Source organism: Piliocolobus tephrosceles, chromosome 9 (genome assembly GCF_002776525.5).
Source record: "Piliocolobus tephrosceles isolate RC106 chromosome 9, ASM277652v3, whole genome shotgun sequence".
Taxonomy (NCBI): Eukaryota; Metazoa; Chordata; class Mammalia; order Primates; family Cercopithecidae; genus Piliocolobus; species Piliocolobus tephrosceles.
The window spans coordinates 588,884-601,266 of NC_045442.1; the positions used below are offsets into that span (position 1 = coordinate 588,884).

The 12,383-nt window shown below is 62.3% G+C and overlaps 2 protein-coding genes across 3 annotated transcripts in view; one reads left to right on the top strand and one right to left on the bottom strand.

Annotated features, from left to right (window-relative positions):
- The first annotated feature begins 3,438 nt into the window (after window positions 1-3,438).
- FUOM (fucose mutarotase) lies at window positions 3,439-6,511 on the top strand. Its single transcript, XM_023185828.2, has 6 exons — window positions 3,439-3,546; window positions 4,193-4,261; window positions 4,427-4,497; window positions 4,704-4,802; window positions 5,625-5,698; window positions 6,028-6,511. The coding sequence occupies exons 1-6, from the start codon at window positions 3,462-3,464 to the stop codon at window positions 6,092-6,094; spliced, it is 465 nt and encodes a 154-aa protein (XP_023041596.2). The 5' UTR covers window positions 3,439-3,461; the 3' UTR covers window positions 6,095-6,511.
- A 2,320-nt stretch (window positions 6,512-8,831) lies between these two features.
- The window catches only part of PRAP1 (proline rich acidic protein 1), a 5,511-nt gene continuing 1,959 nt past the window's right edge, over window positions 8,832-12,383 (bottom strand). The window contains exons 2-5 of one of the 2 annotated variants that reach the window (XM_023185829.2): window positions 11,169-11,235; window positions 10,100-10,152; window positions 9,386-9,516; window positions 8,832-9,279 (exon numbers count right to left, since the gene is read on the bottom strand). In XM_023185829.2, the coding sequence (XP_023041597.1) occupies window positions 9,074-9,279; window positions 9,386-9,516; window positions 10,100-10,152; window positions 11,169-11,235 (457 nt within the window). In that variant the 3' untranslated portion in view covers window positions 8,832-9,073. The remainder of the gene's footprint in view (window positions 9,280-9,385; window positions 9,517-10,099; window positions 10,153-11,168; window positions 11,236-12,383) is intronic. The other variant, XM_023185830.2, reaches the window with a different exon arrangement.

Here is a 12,383-nt window from a genome sequence, read left to right on the forward strand (position 1 = left end):
TAGTGCCCTGTGAGGGGGCAGAGCTCCTCCAGTGGGATTAGTGCCCTATGAGGGGGCGGAGCTCTTCCATTGAAATTAGTGGTCTATGAGGGGGTGGAGCCCCTCCAGTGGGATTAGTGTTCTATGAGGGGGCAGAGCTCCTCGAGTGGGATTAGTGCCCTATGAGGGGGCAGAGCTCCTCCAGTGAAATTAGTGCCTTATGAGGGGGTGGAGCCCCTCCAGTGGGATTAGTGTTCTATGAGGGAGCAGAGCTCCTTGAGTGGGATTAGTGCCCTATGAGGGGGCAGAGCTCCTCCAGTGAAATTAGTGCCCTGTGAGGGGGTGGAGCCCCTCCAGTGGGATTAGTGCTCCATGAGGGGGCGGAGCTCCTTGACTGGGATTAGTGCCTTATGAGAGGGCAGTGGTCTTCCAGTGGGATTATTGCCCTTAGGAGAGCCCCGAGGGCACTCTTCTGCCCCTCCCACCACGTGGGTGCTCTGTGGGAAGGTGCTGTCTGTGAACCATCACGGTGGGCCTCATCACACACTGAACCTGCCTGGAGCCGTGGCCTCCAGAACTGTGGAAAGTCAGTGTTTATCAGCCACCCAGACCATGCCACTGCATCACAGCAGCCCAAGCTAAGGCACATACTGTCCAGAAGGTTTCTGCCTGTTGTGGCGAGTTCCACCATTTGATTTTTTTCACTGAATGACGATCCTATAATGTTCTTTTTAGTGGCCCTGATGTTTCATACTGTGCACATGTCATCATGCCCATGGTTCTAGATATTTCCCCCAGGGAAGCCCACCTGCCCCCTAGCTCAGTGCAGACTCTAGAGAGCGTTCGCAGGTGTCTCCTCCACTTGGCCCCGCAGCTCGGTGTGGGTAGTGGCCTAGATTGTGGTCATGGCCTTGGGCTGGGTGGGCAGAGTGTGTGAGCCCCCACCCCTGAGTTCTTGGGCTGAATACCAAGGACAGGTTCACCTGCATCAAGAAGCACGGTGACCTTTGCTGATCTCTGGCTCCCTGAATGCTGCAGGTGCCATGCCCATGTGTCTGATTACATTTATACGCAAAATGGGCACACGCGTGCTCTGCGACCGCTCGCCTTGCAAGCATTGGCTCTGCACTTCCACCCACCCCGTCTGTCCTTCTGTGTGCCATGATTGGAGTCCACTAGTTCAGAGCTGCCTTTAGGGTGGAGCAGGTTTATCTCGCCTCTGCCAGGGCAGGTGGGAGTTCTCATGCAGTTTACCTTCAAACAGGCAGATGTTCTTTTCAGATAAGCCTTGGGATCTGGGACTGTTTGACAAATACTGAAACAAAAGGAGTTTGATTCAGGTCCAACAGGGCAGAACAGGCTCTTCCCTCGGGGTAGGGAACCTGGAACCTGCTCACTTACTGGAGTGAAGCACATGGAGGTTCTTGCAGGTCATGAACCACTGGCCCTGGAGCCTGGAGTAAACACGCAGAGATAGATAGGCACCAAATGTCCAAGTATCCAAGGGAGGAAGCCTGAATATTGAGAAAATCCACTCCGTTTAATTTTTCATGTGCACTGGGGTCAGCCTCCATAATTTGATTTCAAGCAATGGAACCCCAGAGATGTGTAGGGCCGGTTACAGCCTCATGTTCATACCTGTGTCAAAGCCAAGAAAGGGCCCAGCATGGAAGCCGCATCTCAGAGGTCTGCGTCTTAGTTATCTGGTTCCAGAGCTTGGCAGGGACAGGCGCCCAACCCTTAGGCTAAGGAACAGACCTTGTCTTCATGCTGGCCCCAGGGAGCCTGGAGGGAGGGGTGCCACTGTCCCACACGGGAACCCCAGACGCAGAGTGAGGCTTCCACTCCTGAGCTAGTTGACCTCTGGCCCCAATATTGTTTGGGGTTTGATTAGGTGTTTTTTGTTTGTTTGTTTGTTTTGGTTTTTTTTGAGACAGAGTCTCTCTCTGTCACCCGGGCTGGAGAGCAGTAGAGTGATCTCAGCTCACTGCACCCTCCACCCCCCGGGTTCAAGCGATTCTCGTGCCTCAGCCTCCCAAGTAGCCGGGATTACAGGCCCCGGTCACCACGCCCAGATAATTTTTGTATATTTTGAAGACCGGGGTTTCACCATGTTGGCCAGGCTGGTCTCCAACCCCTGACCTCAGGTGATCCACCCGCCTCAGCCTCCTGAAGTGCTGGGATTACAGGTGTTGAGTCACCGTGCCCAGCCTGATTTGGTTTTGAAGCTGAAAACTTTCTTGCCCATCTCTGTAAAACCGGCTTGCCCTTATATATTTGGGTAAACGGTGACTCTCCACTTAGAGGTTGGAGTAGAAACTGCCCAGGGACAGCTCCGAACCCCGGTGGCCTCGGTGCAAAGCCGCCCCTCATCGGCAGGCCCTAGGTAGCCCCAGTCTTCTCTCTGCCCGAGCGGCCAGCCCAGGGCCAGCTGTTCAGGTGCTGCTGGGTGCCAGCCTGGGTGGCCCCCCCAGGCTTTTCCGACGCAGCCCAGGCCACTTCCCATGGGGACAGGCTCCTAGGGCCAAGCAGTTCAACATGGAGACGTCTGTTTCCTCTGGGTTTTCTGAGGCGGCTTTGTCATTTTTCACATACAGGTTGATTTTCAGAACTTTTTAGGAGCCACCAGGCCTCAGAGCATTTGTGTCACCTCAGGGCTGAGGGCCAGGGCCACAGAGCTGGCCCCACAGCTAGTGTCCAGCTGGGAATCAGGTGAAAGATGGCTCCGCGGAGGGAGGGCCCGGCCAGCCTGAGCCCAGCCAAAGGTCAGGACGCTGCCATCCTGGGAAGGGGGTTGCTGGCCGCTGACACCAGGGATGACGGAGGACCCTTAGGTGTCCTGGCACTCGCGGCTGAGCCTGGAAGCTGGTCCTGGCTGCCCTCCTGGACCCCCTCCAGGGGGTCTAATGTCCCAGCTCCCGTGTCCCGTGCTCCCGGCCCCTCAGGAGCGTGGGCTGAAGGCCTGGGTCCAGCTGCCTGCCCTGGTGACCCCAGGGACCCGGTGCGCTCCGGCCATTCTGCCAGGCCTAAGGGCAGCACGACGTGGTCAGAGCGCAGAGACCCTCATGAGGGGAGGCCGCAGAGGGCGGCGGTTGAACCCCTTCTGCCTGAAGGAGCTCGAGGTGGGAAGCTCGGGTAGGGACACTGGGGAGCCCCGGCCACAGCGCGCGGGCGCCCGTGTCTCGGATCTGGCGAGGCGCCCGTGGGTTGGGTGGGTGTTGCCCCTACGCCCCGACTCAGCCCGAGCGTCCCCAGTTCCCGGGGCTCCCCGCCCTTCCGAGAGCCGTAAGCGGACCCCAACCCCGAACCCTAGCCCCAGCGGATCCCCAAGCCCCAAGCCCCAAGCCCGGGACCCAAAAGCCCCGTCCTCCCCACAAACCCCGCCCTCCGTGGAAAGCCCCGCCCCGGCCCGTAAACCCCGCCCTCCCCGCAAGGCCCCGCCCCTCCCCGCCCCAGGCCCCGCCCGCCCCGTCTACCGGGCCATGGTGGCACTGAAGGGTGTCCCCGCGCTGCTGTCCCCCGAGCTGCTCTACGCGCTGGCGCGGATGGGGCACGGGGACGAGATCGGTGAGCGCAGCGGGCCGGGGCCTCGGGGACCACCCCGGGGGAGGCAGGCGGGCGAGGCTTGCGCGGGGCCCCCCGGGCCTAGAAGGGCAGGGTCCCGGGGTGGGGGCGTCGCTCGGGCCTCCCTGGCTTCCCCCGCGTTCTTTAGGGAACCGCCACCTCGTGGGGCTCTGGGCGGGGCCGGCCGGAGCTTCTCCCCGAGTCCCTCCCCAGACGGCCCGAGAGCCGCCGCGTCTGGGCTGCCCCCGAGGGTTCGGCGCTTTTTCTTCTCCTGGGGCCTGGGGTCCCGGGGCAGGGGCTGGGTGGCCGGGGCCTGGTCCGGGCCTCGCGGGCGGCTGCGCGTCCTCGGGCCCCTGGGGAGGCGGCCGGGTCCGGGTCGGCCCCCTGGCCTGGGCAGCACCCGACAGCCTGGCGGGCAGCTGTTGGCGCCTCTCCGCCTCCCAGGCAGGGACCTTGCCCTCCCCACCTCCCCGCCTGGCTTCCAGCCCTGCGGACTGACGGCGGCCGGCGGCGGTGGGGGCGCCCAACCGGCTGACCTGAGACCCCTCGTGGCCACGATCTGCCGCCGCGACTGGGTGGGAGGACGGGCGGCGCCGACCCCGAGGCCAGGGATAGGTGCTGACCACGCGCTGTCCTCCCGGCTGTTTAGTTCTTGCGGACTTGAACTTCCCGGCCTCCTCCATCTGCCAGTGTGGGCCCCTGGAGATCCGTGCAGACGGTGAGCGAACCCCAGGTCCCCCAGGGCAGGGCGGGCGGGTGAGCAGTGCTCCTGGCTCTGAGGCTCCTCTGTGGCCTGTCGTGGCCCCAAGTCCCTGCTTGCGGTGTGGAGGGTGCAGGCGAGCAGGCGGGCTGGAGACTGAGTGCCGCCCCCTCTGCCCTCCAGGCCTGGGCATCCCGCCGCTCCTGGAGGCCCTGCTGAAGCTGCTCCCCCTGGACACCTATGTGGAGAGTCCGGTGAGGGCTGAGTCGCCCCTGCACCCTGCTGCTCCGCGCCTCGGTTTCCCCTTTTGCGGGCTTCATAGGGCCCACCTGCCTTGGAGGGGGGGGGAGAAGCCATGTGTCCCCAAGGGGCCCTGGTCCTCACCAGGGGAGTCCTGAATGGTCACCTGACCAGGAAGGCTGGCAGCACCCAGGGCCCCAGAGCTGACCCCTCCCTCTAGGCTTCAGTCATGGAGCTGGTGCCCAGCGACAAGGAGAGGGGCCTGCAGACCCCGGTGTGGACGGAGTACGAGTCCATCCTACACGGGGCCGGCTGCACGGTGAGCCTGCAGCCCCAACTGTGGGGAAAGGGCCAGGGACCCTCAGTCTCCTGGAGGCTCAGTGGGAGCCAAAGACAGGGTCCCAAGCTCTGTCCTCAAGCAGCCTCCCACCCGTCACCCTGAGAACTCCGGACCACCGGGCGCTCCCTCACCAGCCGGGTGGGAGAGGTGCACATGGGCAGTGTGGCCCCTCTTCCTCTGCCCCCGGGCTTTCCACCTGCCCCCCAACCCCGCCCAGGATCCTGACCTGCCGGGGCGAGGTGGGAGGGGTCCTCACCCACCACAGCCTGTGAGTGAAGCCTGGAGGACTCAGGATGCCTGGCCTCCACCTCCTCAGTCTCCCCTGGGGGGTACCCCCTGGTCCCAGGTCTCTCGCCCCATCCTGGCTATGGTTGGTCAGAGGCCTAGCCCCTCCTCACCTTGCCCTGCAAGGGGACAGGCCCATTGTCCCGGGCAACCCACTGGCAGGTCTCGGGCAGGGCCTCCATAAGGGGAGGCCAGGGGGGCTCTCGTCCTGGGCAGGGGACCCCCTAGGACAGCTGGCAGGGGCTTGACAGTCTGCTGAGCTGGCTGGGTGGTCCCAGGCCAGGCAGAAACCAAGCATGGCAGGTTCCTCATCCACAGTGTCCTGGGCCCCCGTCCTAGGCCTTGGGAGCCAGAGGCTGAGTGACCCCGGGGCCCCTGCAGAGGGAGAGCTCAACAAATGGAACTCAGGGCCCCACTCCCTGGTGCCCTCCCTGCCTGGGGCCCTGGGGAGTCCAGGGCTGGCCCATGAGGGTTTCTGGGCAGGGTTTCCTCCAACCCTGTCATTTTGTCTTCCAGAGAGCCCTGGCAAAGTTAGAGAGGTTTGAGTTTTATGAGCGGGCTAAGAAGGCTTTTGCTGTTGTGGCAACGGGGTGAGTACCAGCTGACTCAGACCTGCCCCCGTCCCCACCGGGGCCTCAGGAGCTGCCTCCGTCCCCACCGGGGCCCTCAGGAGCTGTCCCCGTCCCCACAGGGCCCTCAGGAGCTGCCCCTACCCTCTTCTCAGCTTCTGCCTGGCTGAGGCTAGATGTCCCACAGAGTGGAGAGACCAGGGAGGAATTTGGGGAGCAGGGCCCCCATTTGCCTGAGCATGAAGTGGGTGAAGGTGGACAGGGTCTGCTCCATCCCCCAGAGGCTGGAGCAGGGTCTCCACACCCTGGCCCTGCAGCCCAGCTCAGTGCTGGGCTTGGCTCCTCTGCAGGGAGACGGCCCTCTATGGAAACCTCATCCTCAAGAAGGGGGTGCTTGCCCTCAGCCCCCTGCTGTAGGCCTGATGAAGACCACCTGGGACGGAAGAGGAATTGGGGGCACCCTGAGCTCCGGTACCACCGCTCACAACAGGCCTCCCAGCGGCAGCCCCAGACCTGGACCCTGGCCAGGGCTCTAGGGGTCTGGCAGTGTTGGAGTGGGCCCTGCCTGGCCAGGGCTGTAGGGGGCCAGCAGCCAATTGGTACAAATGTCCCTGATTTGTGAAAATGATGGAAAAATGTAGTCGCCGGTAAACGTTCAGTCTAAAGGTTTCAATTCCAGCTGTGTTGTCACTCAGGCTTGTTTGGTGCTGAGCTCAAGAGAGACTGCTGGCTCCAGAGAGGGCCCCCCATGTACCCTTGACAAAACCTTGAGTGGGAAATCAGGCCTGGGGCCCTGGGGTCTGGGTGGGTGCCTGGGCCCTGGGGACACCAAAGGCTGGAGTGGCGGCAGTGGCTTCCCTGGAGGCCTTGAGAGGGGTGAAGGCTTCTGCCACAACCTCTGGGCTGTGGACACTAAGGGGGTTCTTCACCCAGGTCCATTCTTTCCGCCCAGCAGGAGGGCAGGTGGCAGGGGCTGGCCTGGACACTTCGGGAGGAACTGGGGGAGCTCTGTTGAGGGAGGTGCCGGCTGGAGAGGCCTGGGTGTGGGCCATGCCCTGTGCTTGTGGCAGTAGGTGGCTGCCTGCTGGAAGCCTCACTTGCCCTGGCAGGCAGGGGAAGTAAAGGACACGAGGTCATTTGGAGCCCAGTGCCAGGCAGAGATGGGATGGGATGCAGGGGGTTCCTGAAAGGGGGTGCCTGGGAGGCTTCCCTATGGGATGCTTGGACTGGTCTCCAAGTATGGGGAAGAATAACCACCAGCCACTTTCCAGACCCTGGGCCTCTCCCCAGGACCCTCCCCCTGCTCCCCAGAACTTGCCTCAGTGACACAGGTACAGGAGGAAGATGGGGCAGGGCTGGAGTTTGAGGGACCAAGGGCAGGAGTGGGGATGACAGGGGCTCCCCCAGGGCCAGGGGCTGGTGTCCCCGGGGTTCCAGGGGGCAAGTCCCAGGGTCCCAGACCCACACTCCGGACCACAGGAGAACCTTGGGAGTGCAGGCAAGCCCCCACCCCAGCTGAGATCTGGCTCCAAGTCGGGGGAAGGGATCCTGTCTGGGGTTGGCTGTAGACTTTGGGGATCTGTCCACCTGCTGCCCCCAGATGGCAGCCAAGGCCTTCTCCGTGCCCACTAGCGGTCAGCCTTGGCCCCATGGGCCTCGCACTTCCTTGGCCAGTCACTGCCCATCTCCAGACCCCATGGCCACGTTGTGGTCTGACATCCGAAGTGTGTGAGCTGATTGCACACACCCTCGCCCGTCCCGTTTCAGCCCCGCAGATGGGCCTCTGGGGCTAGTGTGCCCTCTCTAGCATTTTATATAAATGAAACCATATATGAGCAAACTAATGAAATCATGAGAAAAAACAAAGTAATGGACAAAACAAAATAAAATCAAGATAGCTTTAAAAAAAAAAAAAAGCCACAAACACCAGCTTGGGCTGTCTAGGGCCAGACCCTCCGGCAACCCTGGAGATCCAGGGTCTTCTACCTGCCTGGGGCCCAGGGAGTGGGGAAGGAGCTGCCCAAACCTCCGCCCTGTTCTCATCAGGATGACAAAGGAGGCTGCCAAGAGGGAAACTGGGAGCCCAGCTCTGGCCCTTTCAGGACAGAACCTCAAAGGTCACTGGCCTCTCCAGCTCATCCATAAGCCAGGGTAACAGCTCTTACGTTGTGGGACGCCGTGGGGCACCCTTGGGCAGTTACTCTCAGCCGCTGGGAGAGCGGGGGACTTGCCGGTGGTGCAGGGAGCTCTTCCGTACCTGGGCAAACCCTTGGCCCCCTGAGTGGCCGCACAAGGGCTGAGCACAGCGGGATGGAGGGATGGGTGTCCTCTCTCCCTTGCTCTGTTGTGTCTTAGCTGCTGGAGCTGGCAAATGTGTGTGGCTCAGCCCCAGGCTTGGCACCGGGTGCTTCTCTCTCACCATAGGGATGAGGTCGCCACACAGGAACCCCACCCATATTTGCATGTGCCCAGGACACGTGATGTGTGAGTGACTCCAGCAGCCTGGACCTGCGCTGCAGCATTGGGCCTGCTGGACCAGGCAGGGCAGGATGGGCACCCAGAGTGGGAGCTGCACAGAACGTCAGGAGAGCAGAAAGACCATGTCCTGAGCCTGGGTCTACCCCCCTCACCTGAGACCTGTGCACTTTCCACCTGAGCACATGCCCATCCGTCCAGCTGGGCCCTGAGCCCCAGGCACTCGGCCTCCCTCCTCCCTGTCCCTGTCTCAGGCCCCTGCTGTGGGGAGCCCACGGTGAGTTCTGTTTCTCGGCTGAGACTGGTCCCACGGGTGCCCTCTGGTCCCAGCCCCGAACTGCTGCCACACCCCTCAGCATCCCGGTATACAAGGAGGGGGGCCTGGGGGTAGTGCAACGTTCTGGGAGCCAAGGGTCACCTGGGCCTTGTGCAGCCCTTAATTCTCCTAGGCAGAGCAGGCTGGGCCCCGGTGACCGGTCTTCCAGGCCATGTGGCCTCCTGCCTGTTTGCAGGGATTTATTATTTATTATTTATTTTTTTGAGACGAAGTCTTGCTCTGTTGCCCAGCCTGGAGTGCAAGGCGCGATCTCAGCTCAGGGCAACCTCCACCTCCCAGATTCAAGTGATTCTCCTGACTCAGCCTCCCAAGTAGCTGGGATTACAGGCGCCTGACACCATACCCGGCTAATTTTTGTATTTTTAGTAGAGACGGGATTTCACCATGTTGCCCAGGCTGGTCTGGAGTTCCTGATTTCGGGTGATCCGCCTGCCTCAGCCTCCAGAAGTGCTGGGATTACAGGCCTGAGCCACCGCGCCTGGCCTGCTGGGGTTTATTTGCTCTGGCAGGGGAGGGTAGGAAGGGTTCCAGTCCCAACAGCCTGGGCCGTGGGACAGGGAGGGGCAGTGATGGCCCCTGGAGCCCTACTGGGGGTGGTAGATGTGGTCTTGGTCTTCCTCCGGTCCCCGAAGCACCTGGCGATTTGGCATCACCCACAACCGAGGCCCCTCCTCGCCCTGGTCCTCCTCGGGCGGAGGGTGGTGCAGGCTGTCATGGTCGGGCTCAGGACCCTGCTGGGGGCTTAGGACATGGCCCAGGATGTCCTCGGTCTCCACCCAGGCCTTGATGCCTAGGGACAAGCAGATAAAGGGATAGCCTCAGTTTCTCTCCCGAGACCCTTGGTCTGTCCAAGCCAACCCCACAAGCAGGCTTTGCTCCTGTGGCCTCATGCCCACCTGGAACGATGGGGCCCCTGCCCTGACCTGGTGACTTCTCGGCGGTCAAGAGCTTCGGCTTCGGGACAGGGAGCAGCCCCACCAGCTGGTCGTCCTTCTCTGGAGGCTCCACCACACGGGCGCCCCAGGCCCTGCGGGCACAGTTCGGTCTTGTCCACGTGCAGGTGGGGGAGGGGGACAGAACCCCCGCAGGAGGCTGCCCACCATCCCGGGGCAGCCACTCCAGCCCCCACCACCAGCAGCCCCAGGACAAGCCCCTCTCTCAAGAGCCACAGTGATGAGTGGTCCCACAGTGCTCCCGGCCAGGCTTCCACGCCATGTCCCTGGGCCACTGGGTGGGGGCAGTGGTCAGAGCTTTGGTTGAGCAGCGTCCCAAGGGCAAGGATGTGGGGAAACCTCAGGAGCCAAGACTGAGCCGCCCTGGCTGCAGCCACCAGCCGTAGGGTACAAGCTGCCCTGGAGGTCGTGGGGAAGCTGAGTAGGGGGACGCCCGGGAGCCCCAAGCCCTCCGGCTGTACTCCCTTCTCCCTACGCGGGGGCTGTTGACAGATCCCCATGAGGCTGGAGTGCCGCCTCCTTCCGAAAGCTGCTGGACAGGGTTCCCCTCTGCATCCTTCTCATGCACTCCAGGTTCAGGAAGGGCCCAGAAGAAGCGGCCGTAGCTTCAGGGAATGGCGGGGGTGCAGATGGGCAGGTGGGGCTGGGGGGACTTACTTCTCTGCCTCCTGCTCTGAGGGCTGGTGTTTGACTTGGACCTTGATAGGGACCTGGGGGAGAGTCACAGGTGTGGGCTCAGGATGGAGGACACCTAGGGAGAGGCTGCTCCGAGGCCCACCTGGGGCTGCAGGGGGTGGGGACAGGGCCAGCTTGGCACAGCCCGAGCGTCTCTAGTGGGTGTACCACTCTCGGACGTCAGGATTGCAAGCCGGGAGGCTGCTGGCCTGTGCCCAGATGACCAGCTGGCCTGGAATTCTGGCCAGGCCTGGGGTGGCACGGGCCTGGGATGTAACCTGGCACGATATCCCCGACCTAGCACTCCCCACCCCAGCTGTCAGCGCACTGGCTGGTTTCTGCGGTGACTGGTGGGGGCTGTGTCTCCTCCCTGGCAGGTGCCTAGAGAAGGTGGTCAGCTGCTCCGAGCCCAGCCACCCTCAGTGGGGCAAAGGACAAACAGGAGAGCAAAGCAGGTGACCCCAGTGGAGGACCAGTGACCCCAGGGGAGGACCAGTGACCCCGGGGAGGACCAGCACCGTGGGAGGCTGTGCCCATGTTCCTGCGTCTCCAGTCAAGGAAGGCGTGGGCCTCCTTCCTCCTGATCCGTCCCAGGTGTGCAAGACTGAGTGGTCTTGACATGGGCCAGGGAACAGGACACGTCCCCAGGCATAGTCCCCGCCAAGGACACCACTGTCAGCACAGACAGTGCAGCTGAGCTGCCAGCACATGGAGTCACTTCTGGCCTTCAGGGCCCAGGTGAGCATCAAGGGGTGTCATCCGGGCCCTCCGCCACCTGGGACCACATGGGCTCATCCGGGCCCACCTCGTCCACCTGGGACCACATGGGTGTCCTGAGGCCTGTCCATCTGACCCCAGTGAAGGGAGGCCTGCCCCTCCTCATCCTCAGGTGCCCAGGCATCAAGAGTCACACCCACGCACACCCACGCCTCTCTCCGAGGCCAGCCTGGGGTTTGAAGACGGAAGAGGGGCCCTTTGACCACATCCCCTGCTGTGGGGGCAGAAGGTGACAACTGGAGTTGGGGGCCAGATGGGAGGGGCTCACACCTACCTTGGGTGCTGAGGCCGCACCTGCCTCCCACAGCAGCACAGCCACCAGGCTGGTGACCATGAGGACCCTGAGGGGGCCAGTGAGGAAAGTGTGAGGCAGGGAAGGGCCGACCCTGGCCATCAGTCCTGCCTCCCCTGAACTCCAGGCAGCACCCAGTGGGCAGCTGGGAGGCCTGGGCTGGGTTCTTCCTTGGGAGCGCAAGTGGTTTTACTGGACTCTGCTCACGTGGGCCAACACACAGGCACAGAGCGGGGAGAAGCCCCGGGCCCACCTGCCTCCAGCCCCGCTCAGGCCAGAGCCCACAGCCCCAGCCCCAGCCCCTGCTCCCCACAGTCCGGGCGGACCCCACTGTGGCAGGCACTGGTGGTTGGCTCGGAAACTCCAGAGGTTCTGCTGCGCCTTTCTGCTGCCCTCCACGTGGGGACACGTGAACACACTTGCACACAGATTGGGATATGGGAGGGTATGGCGCAGCAGAGGCTCACAGCCCCACACCCACAGAGCCCTGAGGCTGCACATTGCTGCAGGCGGGCACCCGCTGTGTCCCAGAGCTGCGGGGCCACGGCTGGAGGGCTCAGGGGTGCATGGCAGCACTGTTAGGCAGGCAGGCAGGGTGTCAGGTCTGTTTGGACACGGGACGTGTGTGTTTGTGCATGTGGTGGGGGGTGTGCATATATGTTGTATGTGCACATGTGTTTTGTGGGTGTAGACTATGTGCATGGTGGCTGTGCATGTATGCTGTGGGTGGTATGTTCGGGTGTGTGTGCACTGTGTGCTTGAGTGTGCATGGTGGATGTGTATGTTGTGCATGGTGTGGAGTGTGTGGGTTTGGGAGTCCGTGTGCTGTATGTTATGTGTGTTGTGTGTGTGTGTGATGGATGCATGTGTATGTTGTGTGTGGTGTGGAGTGTGTGGGCTTGGGTATGTGTGTGTGCTGTGTGCGTGTGTGTGCCTGGTAGATATGCATGTATCTTCTGTATGTTTGGGGAGTGTGTGTGGTGTGTGTGTAGTGGATGAATGTGTATGTTATGTGTGGAGTGTGAGGGTTTGGGGATGTGTGTGCTGTGTGCATGCGTGTGCTTGTGTGTGTGTTGAATCCATATGTTGTGTGTGGTGTGGAGCGTGAGGGTTTGGGGGTGGGTGTGTGCTGTGTGCATGCGTGAGTGCATGTGTTGGATGCGTATGTATGTTGTGTCTGGTGTGGAGCATGAGGGT

Bases quoted from the DNA above. Each gene is read 5' to 3' on its own strand.
- FUOM (XM_023185828.2), top strand. From the start codon at position 3,462: ATGGTGGCACTGAAGGGTGTCCCCGCGCTGCTGTCCCCCGAGCTGCTC. The intron at 3,547-4,192 runs GTGAGCGCAGCG...CCGGCTGTTTAG, and splicing joins GGGGCACGGGGACGAGATCG to TTCTTGCGGACTTGAACTTC. The intron at 4,803-5,624 runs GTGAGCCTGCAG...TTTGTCTTCCAG, and splicing joins TACACGGGGCCGGCTGCACG to AGAGCCCTGGCAAAGTTAGA.